Consider the following 15,163-nt stretch of genomic DNA (forward strand, 5'->3'; position numbering starts at 1 on the left):
AGCTGGGGAACAGTGTTCTCCCGGCTGTCAGGAAATTATGGGAGTTCTGGCTCTCCAGCTGGTACAAAACTACAACTCCCATCTTTCCCTGACAGCTGAAAGAACCGTGCTCCCCAACTTTCAGCACTCTTGGACTAAAAGTCATCGTGCCCGCCCGACACTCAAAGGCTGAGACAGCATGATGGGAGTTGTAGTTTTGCAACAGCTGGAGGTCCATAGTTTAGAAACCACTTGATTTAGACCAGTCTGTTGGGAAAAAACTGGTCTCCAAACTGTCGACCCCCAGATGTTGGATAACTAAAACTCCCAGCATGCTGTCAAAGCATGATAAGAGTTGTAGTTTTGTAATAGCTGCAGATCCAAAGGTTGGGGGCACTGTTCTGTTAGCTGTCAGGGAATGATGAGAGTTGTAGCACTGTAACAGATGGGGAGTCACAGATTGGGCAAAGACTGGTCTAAAGCAGTGGTCCTCAAACGGTAGACCTCCAGCTGTTGCTAAACTATAACTCCCAGCATGCCCAGACAGCCAACGGCTGTCTGGGCATGCTGGGAGTTATAGTTTTGCAACAGCTGGAGGTCCACCACTCTAAAGTACATGATCAGCTTTCCCTGCAAATAAAAATATACAAAATCATATGCATGGTAACTTAAGAGTTAACCTTGTCCTATGTGAAGGTAACACCTAAAGTAAACTATAACCGGTCTGATCTAAAAGCAGGATCCAAAAGTACGGGTCGGGCGAGAAGGCTTCCTGCACCAAAGGGCAGCAGGAAGTGCAGGGACTAAATAGGGGACCTAGATGAGAATAGACACCCGGCCAACCTCCTCCCTGCCCTTTGGGCCCTCTGTAACCCTGACCTCCAGGCCACACAACCCAGCAGCTGGGCACACCAGGCCTGAAGGTTATCTGGGAATATCCAGCAGCTGCTGCGAACACGGCTTATAATGACCTATATATACACCGGAGAGATGACGTAACACTGGAGGTCACATGGCTCTCATGATGTCACCAGGGTGATGATGTCACCTGCACATGGGACAGCTCAGCAGATGACGTCACGTGATGGGGCTTGTGCACTAGTATACGGGCACACATGGCTCTTTCCATATGGCAGCCCCGGTCTCCCATGTCACCTTGACTGTGCCCACAGAGCCGCTCCAACAAAAGGTCACCGCGGTGTCTTTCAGCGACCCCCCTCCCCCATCATGCCCCTCGCCGGCCCGGACCACACGTCCAGCAGGTATGGCTGCCTTCCCTGCCCCCCGGCGGCTCCGGCACCGCACCCCCCTGCGCGCACACAGGCCCCGGAGGATTGCTGTGTCAGCCCGGCCTCAGTCACATGGCGGCCTCCTGTCCCCTGAGCACACGCTCCCTCCCTCAATTCCCCGGGTCTCACCTCCACGAACAAGAGCATCCTATCACGGCACGGAGCGGGGCCCGGGGCGCAGACACTCGGGTGGGGGGGAGGGGGCTGGGGGGGACACGGGAGAGAGACGAGGATTAGTGCGGGAAAGGAAGGAAGGACGAGTGAGTGACAGCGGCGGGGCCCGCACTGCTTGTCACACAGGCCAAGCCCCCACACACCCTCCCCGAGCTGCGGCGATGGAAACCCCGCCTCTTCCGGCGACGTCTCCTCCCATTAGACGCCAATGCGCGTGCGCTCTCGGCTTCTACTTCCGCCGGTCAGGGGGTCAGAGCCCGGCGCCATGATAACACGTGCGGCAGAGCAGCGTCCCTTGCAGGTCATGCCGACAGCCGCCATTTTACCGCAGGGCAACAGGCGGAAAGAGGAAGGGGGCGGAGCCGAGTGAACTTATGGCACGCGCTGTAGTGTGAGGAGACGGAGGGGTTTAGCGCCCCATGGTGGTGGAAAGTGGAGTGCGGCCTCAGTCGGTGCTTCATGTCACCGGGGCCTGCTCCGCGCTTATGGCGGCCACGGTGTGAGGAGTGTTTCAGAGATCCGTGTGTGGTTGTTTATGGCGCTATTTTTCAGTTTTTTTCATGCACCATGTTTTGTGGTAGCTTTTTTTTTACATTCGGTTTTGAGCCAATGCCAGAAGGGGATTTATAAAAGGTGGGAAACGTATAAGGGGACTTGTACTATGTCTGCTGGGGTTCCCAACAGGGGTGAACAGCAGTGCTTAGAGCAGTGTTCCCAAACTAGTGGAACTGTGGTGCTGGAGGCACCCTGGTTTGGAAACACTAGTGGATGGAGTGAAGGTTGCACATGTGTGATGCACTCCCTTCACTGCCAGCTGCCATTAGTGGGATCTCAGCAGTTGGACCCCCGCCAATCACCTAGATCAGCATTTCCCAACCAGGATACCTCCAGCCGTTGCAAAACTACAACTCCCAGCATGCCCGGACAGCCGAAGGCTGTCCGGGCATGCTGGGAGTTGTAGTTTTGCAACGGCTGGAGGTATCCTGGTTGGGATATGCTGATCTAGATTGCAAGGATACCCTTTTAATTAAGCTGTAGTGCGAGCAAGATACTAAATCCCCTAAGATCATATGGACTTTGCTGTCGCTCTATAGATAAAATCAATATGTGATGCAACAAAAAGTCCCAGGCAGCAAATAAATATATAATTAATGTGTGTGTGGAAATAAACAAATAAACTCCCCCATTGCCTCTGGTATTACAGAACTTTGGCCCCTGCTGCACAGCACTTAAGGGTTCGGGGGTGCACCATGATAGCTACACTTAGTCTATCAGTGGCCGCAGTGGTGCTCTGCTTCAGCCACTGATTGGCCTATGATACCTGTGGCAGAAAAGCATAGGTGTGTTTTTTTTAATTTATATTGTACATAAATTTAATTAATTTAAAGGCATACAGTTTAGAGAAGTCCTAATGCTTTCCTATAGGAGCTTATGTAACCACTTTCTTACCATTTGTTAACTGGAGACATCCAGGTACTGTAAAGTTAAAGGGGTACTCCGGCCCTAAAACATCTTATCCCCTATCCAAAGGATAGGGGATAAGATGTCTGATCGTGGGGTTCCTGCCGCTGGGGATCCCTGCTATCTCGCATGCAGCAGTCAAGCCCCCTCCCATAGCCTTTCATTGCGGGGAGTGACATCACACGGGGGCAGAGTCGTGACATCACGAGACTCCGGCCCCGTAGTCGTGACTGGGCAGACTTCGAGGTTGCAGCGCTGCGTGCAGTTCCCAGATGTTGTTGCTGCATAGTAGATAGTGGGGGTCCCCAGCCGCGGGACCCCAGCTGTCAGACGACATCTTCTATCCTTTGGACCGGAGGGCCGTAGTACCCCTTTAACCGTTGTTAGGACGTTCCTGGACATCCTTGCACTTTGCAGTGGAATTGAATATAGAGCAGAAAAGGGAATCCAGCAGTCAGCGACAAGTGAGCTCTCCAGAGAGAAGGCAGGGTTGGGTTATTACTGTCTCAGTAGACCCAGGTCAGCTCTGCAGTGTCAGGGGCCTGTATTCCCCCAATAATTTGGGTTATTTTAGCCCAGCTACAGTAAAAATATGCAATCAAAAAGTATTATACAGTGATCCCTCAACTTACAATGGCCTCAGGCTACAATATTTTAACAATTATCTTTTCTGGACCATTGTAACTTGAAACCAAACTCAACATACAATGCTATGGACAGTCCAGATCTTTGAAACGTGTCAATGGCTGGAAAATCTGACCAATCAGAATGGGCATTTACTGGTAAAACCCCTGTATTACTGAAGTGCATGCTCTGTCTGGTAGCACCTATTTACAGTACAGCAGATAGTATTATCCCTGGTGGTCTAGTGGGGGTGGATCTACTGTAGAGGTTGCAGCCATGGAGAATGAAAGAAAAAAAAAATCAGTGGAGTACCCCTTTAACCTCTTAAAGGAGTAGTCCAGTGGTGACTCAGTGGTTAACAACTTATCCCCTATCCTAAGGATAGGGGATAAGTTGCAGATCGCGGGGGGTCCGACCGCTGGGGCCCCCCGCGATTTCCTGTACGGAGACCCGACAGCCCGCGGGAAGGGGGCGTGTCAACCTCCGCACGAAGCGGCGGCCGACACGCCCCCTCAATACAACTCTATGAAGTTTTTCACCACTGGACTACCCCTTTAAGGACACAGCCAGTTTTAATTTTTGCATTTTCCTTTTCTCGTTCGGCTCCATTGGGGGACACAGGAACCGAGGGTATACAGTCATGGCCGTAAATGTTGGCACCCCAGAAATTTTTCTAGAAAATTAAGTATTTTTAACAGAAAAGGATTGCAATAACACATTTTTTGCTATACACATGTTTATTCCCTTTGTGTGTGTGTTGGAACTAAACCAAAAAAGGAAGGAAAAAAAAGCAAATTGGACAGAGATCTAGATTAGCCTTTGACCACAGTGCAAAACATTATCAAGAAGTTTGCAACCCATGGCACTGTAACTAATCTCCATGGGTGTGGACGAAAGAGAAATTGATGAAAGGTGTCAATGCAGGGTAGTCTGGATGGTGGATAAGCAGCCCCAAACAAGTTCCAAAGATATTCAAGCTGTCCTGCAGGCTCAGGTAGCATCAATGTCAGCGCAAACTATCCATCGACATTTAAATGAAATGAAACGCTATGGCAGGAGACCCAGGAGGAGCCCACTGCTGACACAGAGACATAAAAAAGCAAGACTACATTTTGCGAAAATGAACTTGAGTAAGCCAAAATCCTTCTGGGAAAACGTCTTGTGGACAGATGAGACCAAGATAGAGCTTTTTGGTAAAGCACATGATTCTACTGTTTACCGAAAATGGAATGAGGCCTACAAAGCAAAGAACACAGTACCTACAGTGAAATATGGTGGCGGTTCAATGATGTTTTGGGGTTGTTTTGCTGCCTCTGGCACTGGGTATCTTGAATGTGTACAAGACATCATGAAATCTGAGGATTACCAACAGATTTTGGGTCGCACTGTACAGCCCAGCGTCAGAAAGCTGGGTTTGCATCCGAGATCTTGGGTCTTCCAGCAGGACAATGACCCCAAACATACATCAAAAAGTACCCAGAAATACATGGCCAGCAATGAGTCCAGATCTAAATCCCATTGAACACCTGTGGAGAGATCTCAAAATTGCCGTTGGAAAAGGCCCCCTTCCAATATGAGAGACCTGGAGCTAGTGCTGGGCGGTATACCGGTTCATACCGAATATCGAATTTTCTTTCCTGCACGATATGAATTTTTCCCATACCACAATACCGGTTGGGCGCCCCCCCCCCCCCCCCCCCCCTCTCGAGTGAATGAATTATTAGCCGCAGCGGCAGTCCATCGGGGATTATCAGCGCTGCGCTGTCCCCCGCATCGGGGAACTAATCATATGTCACCTGCGAGTGCTGCTTCTCTTCTCCCCCCCACAAATAATTATCAGCCACTGTACTGTACTGTACTATCCTGTGCCCAAGCTGCAAAAATAAACTTTAACAACTTCCAACGTTCCCCTTTACTGGCCTCACGGTTCCTCCGCTGCGGTCCTGGGGGATAGGAACGTCACAGAGCCGTCAGCCTATCACCGGCCCACATCGGCCGGTGATAGGCTGAGCGCACTGTCATGTAAGGAGCCGGCGGGCTGAGCGCATTGTCATGTAAGAAGCCAATCACCGGCCTAGGCGGGACATCGCTGCGGCCGGTGATAGGCTGAGCACACTGTCATGTATGAAGCCAGCCCCGCCCACTGTCAGTAGGAGGCAGACACAGGTCCGGAGCTCTCCAGACCTGGTGTTCTTTTTATTGTTTTCTAGTTTTCCTAGAGGTTAATTTTTTTCTCTCCTTTGTTATTTTATCTAGATTGGGGCGACAGGAGCATGGCACTGCCTGATCCCCCACTTGCGATCAAGGGGCACAGTCCATAAAGTTTGCACCATTAACCCCTTCTCGCCGCCGACCAGCGCTAGGGATGTGCCCTGGATCCAGGCCCCTGCATGCCCCGCTATTACGTAGTAACATAGTACCATGGGGAGAATTTATCATTGTATTTTTTTTGTCTATTTTTTACCACAAAAATTTGCACAAGAGTTTTTTTTTTTTTTTGCGCAAGATCTGCATTTATTAAACTGTAAAAGCTGGCGGCACATGTGGCTACACTGGCTGCCTGCCGGCTCCTGTATACGCTGTCACATTTCATAATCCCTGCATGGGAGACGGGACTCTGATTGGTGAATAGCTATTCACCAATCAGAGCTCCTGTCTCCCGGCGGCAGGGATTATGAATTATAAGCGGTGTATACTGAAGCCAGCGGGCAGCGCAGTGTAGCCACATGGTCCGGCTGTACCTCCGGATTTTACAATTAATAAATGTGGATCGCAGCATGTGACCAGGTGCAATCTTCCCCTCAGCCCCTGAACTATAACTCTCATCATGGGCAGAGTCTGCTGCTGGGAGACCGAAGCTCTGATTGGTGAAAAGTTATTCACCAATCAGAGCTCCCGGCGGTGGCGATTATGAAGTATGAGAGATGTATACAGGAGCCTGGAGCCGGCGGGCACCGCAGTGTTGCTGCATGTGCCGCCGGCTTGTTAACTTAAATGCGGATCGCAGCGGGTCTCCGGAGAAAGACCTGCTGTGCTCTGCACCTCAGCCCCTGGACTATAACTCCCATTATGGACAGAGTCTGTCCTTGATGGGAGTAGTAGTCCCAAAATGGGAACAGAGCCTTTCTGGCAGTGTGTTCCCAAACATGGAGACTCCAGCTGTTGCTTAACTACAGCCCCCATGATGGGAGTTGTAGTTTAGCAACAATTGGAGGCTCCCTGTTTATGAACATGCTGCATTATGTGCCCTCTCCCCAGGGGAGAACGCAAAAAATGTACTAAACCATTTTCTTTTCTTCTCATTTCAGATACCTGAATGCAGAGGACTACATCAGATTCGATGGACTGCGACGATGACCAGCGGTTTTTTTATTTCAATAAAATGGTTAACGAGAGCTGTGGGGGAGTGTCTTTTTAAATAAAATAAAAAATTTCAATGTGTTTTTTATAATTGAATTTTCAGGCTTAGTAGTGGAAGCTGTCTTATAGATGGAATCCATCACTATGCCAGGGCTTAGCGTTAGCCCCAAAATTAGCTAACGCTAACCTCTAATTATTACCCCGGTACCCACCGCCACAGGGGTGACGGGAAGAGCCAGTACCAACAGGCCTGGAGCGGCAAAAATGGCACTCCTGGGCCTAGGTGGTAACAGGCTGGTGTTATTTAGGCTGGGGAGGGCCAGTAACAATGGTCCTTGTCCATCCTGGTAACGTCAGGCTGTTGCTGCTTGGTTGGTATCTGGCTGATAATGAAAATAGGGAGAACCCTATGTGTTTTATTTATTTTTTATTATTTAAAATTAACAAAAAAGTGTGTGGTTCCTCCATTTTTTCATTATCAGCCAGATACCAACCAAGCAGCAACAGCCTGACGTTACCAGGTGGGTGAGGACCATTGTTACTTTCCCTCCCCAGCCTAAATAATGCTAGCCTGTTCCCGCCAGACCCAGCAGCGCAATTTTTGACGATTCGGGCCTGTTGGTACCGGCTCTTCCCGGCACCCCTGTGGCGTTGGGTATCGGGGTAATAATTGGGGGTTAGCGCTAACTGATTTTGGGGCTAACGCTAAGCCCTGGCTTAGTAATAGATTCTGTCTACAAGTTCCACTACTAAGCCTGAAAATTCAATTATAAAAAACACAACACATTGAAAAAAATGTTTTATTTAAAAAAAAAAATAATACACTCCCCCACAGCCCTCGTTAACCCTTTTATTGACATTTTAAAAAACGCTGTTCATCGCAATCCGCTGAATTGAACGTAGTTCTCTGCATTCACGTATCTAAAATGAGAAGGAAACAAAAACAATAAAACTACAACAATTTCTGTGATTTCTACACTATCAAAAAGCTAGTGTGAAATTTTTGATGTAAACTGGACTCTCACCCCTTTGAAAATATCATGTAAAGCAGACAATATACATGGACATGTCCACTTTTACAAAAATGATGTGAACAGTGTAAACCGCGGCACAAAGCTCTTTGAAAATGTGGTCGCAACAAAATATATATTTTTTTTTGGGTGCAAAATTATTTGAGAATCTCCCCCTCTGTGTACTTTATAAAAATGTATGATTTTACTATTGTGCAGAGTTTTGTTCGGCACACACTGCTGCTCCGGCACTTCTAGCTATGTGAACAGTGCACCGTGGGAAAACGCCACAGCTCAGTGAAGTGTGCAGTAGAGAAGGATGTGCGATAGAGCGGGGGGGGGGGGGGGGGGCCTTTCTATATTTGCACAAAATGTATCAAAGGAGTGCACAAATTTTGTAAATCTTGAGCAAGAACATAAATTAGACAAAGGGGTAGATCTGTGTCTACAATAGACACCTAATGATAAATCTTCCCCATTGTCCATCACGTTTAACCTATAACCCTAATGAGTCCCTACTGAGTTGATATAGATCTGGAATCCATAACCTGTAATGTTATTATTCTCCAAAAATGCATCCAGGCCCCCTTTTAATTCTTTTACAGGGTTCACCATGACCACCTCCTCTGGCAGAGAATTCCACAGTCTTGCTGCTCTTACAGTAAAGAACCCCCGTCTGTGCTGGTGTACAAACCTAAAGAAGATATGATGCAGTGTGGCACCAGGCTGGTTGAAGACTTCAGGGGTGAGTATATGGGACATTTTCCTTCTAGGTAAGTATCCCTACCCCCCTCACCTCCTCCACCCCTCCCTGCCTTTATCTCTCTCCCTATTAAGAAGGGGACCCCTTTGAGCTGCTAAGGATTCTTTTTATCATTCTCCTTTGGGGGAGGTAGCCAGATCGGGGTCTAGTGCAGGCGAGACCCTCTCGCTGCCCGACCATGCCCTCTCGGCTCCTTCCTTCAGTGGTGCAACAGTCTTTATGACTGTTGCAAGGGCCAGCTCTCTGTTCTGGCCATGGCGTTCCGTACACTAACGGCCCAGTTTCCGGCTCCTGCAGCCGGCCTCCGTATTACTCCCGGCAGCGCGTGGTGCCTGGGAGCGGGGGCAGCAGCCGGCGGGCATGTGTAAATTTAGCCCGCGGCTCCGCCATGCTCCTCTGGCGGACCGGCGCTCCACCTCACTTCCTGGGTCACTTCCAATCCCCTGCCAGCGCGCACGAGGGGTCAGTGTCGGCCTCTCCTAGACTAGCATACGCTGCAGGGGTCACAGGTCTCCCTCCTCTTGGTCCTTCTACCTATGGGAGGCTATGAACTCCCCCGGGGGGGGGGGGGCTGATTCCTGGCTGTGCAGTCACCTGCTCCTTCCTCTGATTGCACACACTGTTCCTCCTGCTGCTCACTACAGGGATCTCATGCTGCTATTCCGCAGCTTCTGGACAAGGGACCTCCACCTCTGCAAGGGACTGTTCCAGCTACTACATGACACAGGAACCTGGGTGAGCTTTTTTTTCTCTGGGTTGGCTGACTTATCTGTTGTGTTCTTTTTCATGTCGGGCCCCAGATCCGGCCCCCCCCCCCCAGACAGGCGATTGCTGCCTTAGTCACTCACCATTCTTGAACGGGCTGTAAAACTAAAATGCCTGGTGGTTCGGCTGAGTCCACCTGTTGTGCCTGCTCTGCTTCAAATCCCAGCCCTCCTGTGCCTTCCGCTCAGGATGGCTCCCTAGAGCGTGTGGTCACTGACCCTCCCCCGGTTTCGATGTCCTCTCTCTCCCAGACAATCACGGATCTGGTGCAAGTTTCCAGGGAGGTGGCTACTGCCTTGAAGCAGTGTCCCTGCGCCCTCACTACTGGGAGGCTCGTTCAGTCTCTTCTGCCCGCCGACGCTCCCACAAGCGCCCCAGGGTCATTTACTCGGACTCCTCACCCGATGGGATGTCTCCACACCGCTCTCGCTCCCTATCCCCATCTACCAGGCAGTGTCCTCGCCCTTGTGGTTGCGCTCCTGGGGACCGATCCCTGGCCCACCATTCCAGATCTACGTCACCTGCCCTTTCCCTGAGGAACTGGTGGACGCAGACTCAAATCCGCACTCTGAGTCCGAGGAGCTGTCATCAATGTCTGACGTGGTGGACAGTTTGGTGTCAGCTGTCAGGGACACCTTTCACGTACAGGACCCTGGAACTTTGGACCTTGGGAGAGCACACACCGCTCTCCCAAGGTCTTCAGTACTCATGCAGAGTTTGATGACCTGCTGGAAACAGCCTGGAAGCACCCTGAAAAACGCTTCTAAGGGTCAAAACGGCTGCGGGCTATGTTTCCATTTGCCCAGGAAATTCCAAGAAAAAAAAACTGCAAAGTCAAAAACTATATGTTGCAAACCATATGGAAATGTACGCACATACGGGTCTGTATGGTTCCTATTGACTCCCATGTTAAAAAACAAAAAACTAAATGTAAACGGTTTAATACGGTTTTCCACCCGGACCAAAAACCGTGTTAGGCTACAGTTGTGGGTATGGGGAAAAAAAGAACAAAACCGTACAAGATGCAAAACGGATGCACCCGGATGCATCTTTTGGCATACGGTTTTCAACACGGTTCCGTACGGTTTTCACATTGAAAATGTATACGGGAACTGTATTGCAAAAACGTAGTGTGAATGCACCCTCACTGAGATGCCCTTTACTGGTGGCCGTCTTTTTGGCAAACGGCTGGATGAAATCATCTCTAAGGCTACAGGCGGTAAGAGATCTCTGCTCCCTCAGAATAAGGTGCGTTGCAGTGATTCTCGCCACAAGTCCTCTTCGTTTCGGCCTTTTCCATCCTTCTCCTCGGGCCGCCAAGACAGTCTCGGAAGGCTCCTATCTTCAAGGCGTGCCCCTCCTGGAAGCAGGACGACCGTTCTGGACGCTTCTCCACCAAGCCAGGTACCCGCAAACCTACCTCCGCCTGAAGGAGCGCCTCCACCCGAGCCTCCCTCTCGGGTGGGTGGTCGTCCGTCCCTCTTTTGGTACGTTTGGTTGGCGCAGGTCCAGAATTCCTGGGTTTGGGATGTCGTTTCCGACGGCTACAGAATCGAGCTTGGTTCTTTTCCCCGGGATCGTTTTTCCAGTTGCGTCCTCCCCGCTCTCCGGCCCTGACTCTGGCTTTTCAGTCTGCGCTCCACACCCTCCTAGCGCATGGGGACATTGTTCCACCCCAGGAACGTTTTTTTGGCTTCTATTCAAATCTGTTTGTCGTTCCCAAAAATGCGGAGACAGTCCGTCCGAATTCCGAATAGAATCTGTTGTTGTGTCCATGGACCAGGGCAAATCGGTGGACATCCAGGATGCTTACCTCTACATCCCCATTTTTCTGGCACACCAACGGTTTCTGCGGTTTGCCATTCCTGCAGGTCATTTTCAGTTAGTTGCTCTGCCCTTCGGGCTGACCACGGCCCCCAGGGTCTTCACCAAAGTCCTGGTGGTGGTGATCGCTCTTCAGACCCTGACCAGTTTCGGCTGGGTGATCAACTGGGAGAAATCCAACCTTTCTCCCTCCCAGTCTCTGGTCTTCCTGGGACTTCGCTTCGACACCGAAAAGGCTCGGGTTCTGCTTCCAACAGACAAGCGAAGTGCTCTTCTGTCCGGGATCCCCCTATTGTGCCGCCCAGAACCAGTGGCCATCCGTTCGCATATGGAAGTGTTGGGCAGGATGGTGGCAGCCATGGAAGCCATTCCCTTTGCTGATATCCACCATTGACTGTGAAGCATGTTAACTGATATCACTGTGTCATCTAGGGATTGATGGCAGCAGCTCACAAAAGTCAAGAACTAGCTATTGGGCTAGTTTTACAACATGGGGTTTTTCCATTGAAGCAGTGGTGGAAATGCCATGGGTAATGCATGTTTTTTTGTTTACTGTAAAGACAGCATCCAAGTCTTAGTTGGGAGTCACTACAAAAACATTTTGTACTCACAAAGTTTTTTTTAAATGCAGCATGCTCTTTCTTAGTTTGGGGCATTTTTCCTCCAGTAGACCACTTGATTGGGACAAAAAAGACCCTAAAAATCACATATGTAAGTGTGTGTGTGATTGTTTTCTGCAGTTTTTCCTCAAACTTTAATAGAAACCCTTGAATCACATAATCAAAGATTCACATGACTTGAGAAAATGCAAGGGAAAAAGTCCATGTCCTAATATTTACTATTTTGAGAGAGAAATAATCCAAAAAACAAAACTGCTTCAGGGCCTCCAAATGAATTATAAGGTTGCGCTTACCTTATGACCACAGCAGAGCATCACAGCATCTTCTGCATGATCGTGTAGCTTTGCCCACCCACATAGTGGGACTGCTTTGCATAAGAAAGTCTCACCAGGAATCAGGGTCATAGGTCAAGGAGGCTATGTATGACATCACGTGCGTGACTTTGTACCAGAGTCAGTGAACCGTGACAATGTGATAATTAGAAAGGGGATATCTAAATATTTATTATAGAATAATAAATGTAGTGGAAAGTGAATGAGTAGCATATTAAACCTTTTAGGGTACGCTCACACATACAGGATCCTGCGCAGATTTGATGCGCAGGATTTGTAACTGCAGATTAGAAGCTGTGCTCAATCATTTAGTTTACATTGAAATCTGTGGAATTTTGACAAGCATTACATAGCTAAAAGACCATGGGGGGGGATTTATCTACCTTGCTATTTATGAAAAATGTGCACCTCTTTGGTAAATGGGAGGTAAAAAGAGCTTTGATTTACACAAACAATGATAAATAGTCATATGCATACATTACTGATGAAGTGGCCCACTGCAGAAAGAACGTCTAGCGTATGTGGAAATGTACAACCAGAAACACCACTCCCTGCAGGACGCCGTTCATGCTATCATCACTGATCACTTCAGGAGCTTCTTAAGTTAAAACATTATCCTTTAATATGCATTAAAAACTTCTAAGCTAAAACTAAGTTAGTATCTATCAATTATTAAGCCATGTGTCACAATGCTGCATTCTCAGGCTGGGTTTACACACAGGGACCTAGACTTATCAATGTGTCTGAGACAAAAACAATTTGCCCATAGCACCCAATCACAGCTCAGCTTTAAAGGGTTACTCCGGTGATTAATTTTTTTGACGATATGGCATCTTCTTTGTAAGTTTAGTTTTTTTGCAATATACATGTGTTATATGTTTTGGCAGCATGTATGTGTTTTTCTTACCTGTTTGTTGGGCAGGAAGTTCTGTAGTTCAGATGGTTTTCTTTTACTGTTGTCCACAGTTCTGAGTCTGTTGTGGACAAGATGTCACAGCTTTTTTTTTATTTTTTTTTTTTTCTGTCTGCATGAGAGGAATAAGCCACGCCCCTCATCTCATCCAGCTGAGTACACAGCTCCTCACCTCCCCTCCCCCTGCTCTGTATTCTAAGGACACAGGTCTGCACAGGAGAAGGACCTCACAGAGAAGATAAGTGTTATCTGAAGGGGAGGATGAGAAGGTGCACGGGCTGGGGATGTATGGACTGCAGGGGAATAAATCTCATACTGGAGATGATCTCTATGGGGGAGATTTATCAAAACCTGTGCAGAGGAAAACTTGCCCAGTTGCCCATAGCAACCAATCAGATCGCTTCTTTCATTTTTCACAGGCCTTCATAAAAATGAAAGCAGCAAGCTGATTGGTTGCTATGGGCAATTGGGCAAGTTTTCCTCTGCACAGGTTTTGATAAATCTCTCCCTATATGTGAAGGTGGAGGAGGGGGGGGGGGACTCCTGAATGATACATGCTGGGAGTTGTAGTCCCTGTTGTGTGTGTGTATGCTAGTGTTTACAAACCAGTGTGCCTCCAGCTGTGGCAAAACTACAACTCCCAGCATGTACTGACAGACCTTGGGCATGCTGGGAGTTGTAGGTTTGCAACAGCTGGAGGTACACTGGTTGGGAAACACTGGTGTATGCCCTACAGAGGTGTGGTGAACTACAACCCCTAGGAGACTACAGAAGCATCATGCTGATGTTATACCACAGACTGAAGACTCCTGAATGACACATGCTGGGAGTTGTAGTCCCTTTTGTGTGTGTATGACAGTGTATCCCAACCAGGGCTGATTATATTAGTGTGCTGTGTAGGGTGGGTAAAGGGCGGAACAAACAAACAAACAAAAAAAGGAGCCGCCCCCAACCAGCAAGGCATGTGGCATGCTGGGATTTGTAGTTTTCAGCACAGCAAGAAACAGGAAATAGAAGCAAAGATAGGAAAACAAAGTGGGGGATAAAAAAGACAACAAAGAACGGAAATAGAGTAAGCTAAACAACAAGAATAGAAATGAAACAAAACAAATAGGGTAAGTCAAAAGCGGAAAAACACGTTGACCACCGGAGTACCCCTTTAATGTCTTAGGCTGTAGTACAAAAAAGTTGTGATTGGTTGCTATGATTAAATCAGATTGTTTGCCCCAGACAGATTAAAGAGAAAGTAACAGCTACTTACATTTAGGTGCAGTATTTCCTGAGTTGGGCCTTTTCTAAATCCGCTGCCATTGCGCTCCTGTATGCAATGGAGGCAGAAAGCCGGTGTGAGGTGCAGAACTGCGTCCTATGCAGTTCTGTGTTCGCTCCTCCCCTCAGCTGTCCGGAGAGTTCCGAAGATACAGCAAGGGAAGGGAAAAGGTTTTTTTTATGTGAAAAAAAAATTGTACTGTAGGTATGTTCTTGGGCTGAGGGTGCTCTAACAGTGTGCTGTTTTGTTGCAGTTTTGAAGTGTGGATCATTCTGAATTAGATAATAAAGAATAGATACTCCTTAGAGTAGAAGAAGCATTTTTTAAAATGTAATTCATTATGATCCACACCTGGTTTTGGCTGCAAAACTGAACTGTGTAACGCCATGTTCACATGTCTGGAATTTCTGGGCAGAATTCTGCCAGAGATTCTAAAACAGCAGCCTCCCATTGAGTTCAACGGGATTTTGCTGCACTGTGCACACAGCGAAATTTCCGTGCCAGATGTTTCTGGCTTGGAAATTCTGTATTCCGAACCTGTTCACTCTTCCTGCAGACTTAGCACGGAATACATAGCCGTCTATGAGATGTTGTGTTCCTGTGCAGTCCTAACACCAGCATAAGGCTGGGTCCACACTACGTTTTGTCCCATACGGGAGCGCAAACGGCAGGAGGGAGCTAAAAGCTCGCGCTCCCGTATGTAACCGTATGCGCTCCCGTATGTCATTCATTTCAATGAGCCGACCGGAGTGAAACGTTCGGTCCGGTCGGCTCATTTT

At 48.5% G+C, this 15,163-nt stretch overlaps 1 protein-coding gene across 4 annotated transcripts in view; it reads right to left on the reverse strand.

Annotated features, from left to right (window-relative positions):
* The window catches only part of LARP4 (La ribonucleoprotein 4), a 54,895-nt gene extending 41,459 nt beyond the window's left edge, over positions 1 to 13,436 (reverse strand). For 2 of the 4 annotated variants that reach the window (XM_056562720.1, XM_056562719.1), the window contains exon 1: positions 13,109 to 13,436. Coding sequence is in view for 1 of the 4 variants with exons in the window: in XM_056562716.1 (XP_056418691.1) it covers positions 1,398 to 1,415 (18 nt within the window). In the remaining 3 variants the exon portion in view is untranslated. Of the gene's footprint in view, positions 1 to 1,397; positions 2,280 to 13,108 lie in introns of those variants that run through there. The other 2 variants (XM_056562716.1, XM_056562718.1) reach the window with 1 other exon arrangement.
* Positions 13,437 to 15,163: the final 1,727 nt, after the last annotated feature.

Source organism: Hyla sarda, chromosome 2 (assembly GCF_029499605.1).
Source record: "Hyla sarda isolate aHylSar1 chromosome 2, aHylSar1.hap1, whole genome shotgun sequence".
In the NCBI taxonomy this organism is placed as follows: Eukaryota; Metazoa; Chordata; class Amphibia; order Anura; family Hylidae; genus Hyla; species Hyla sarda.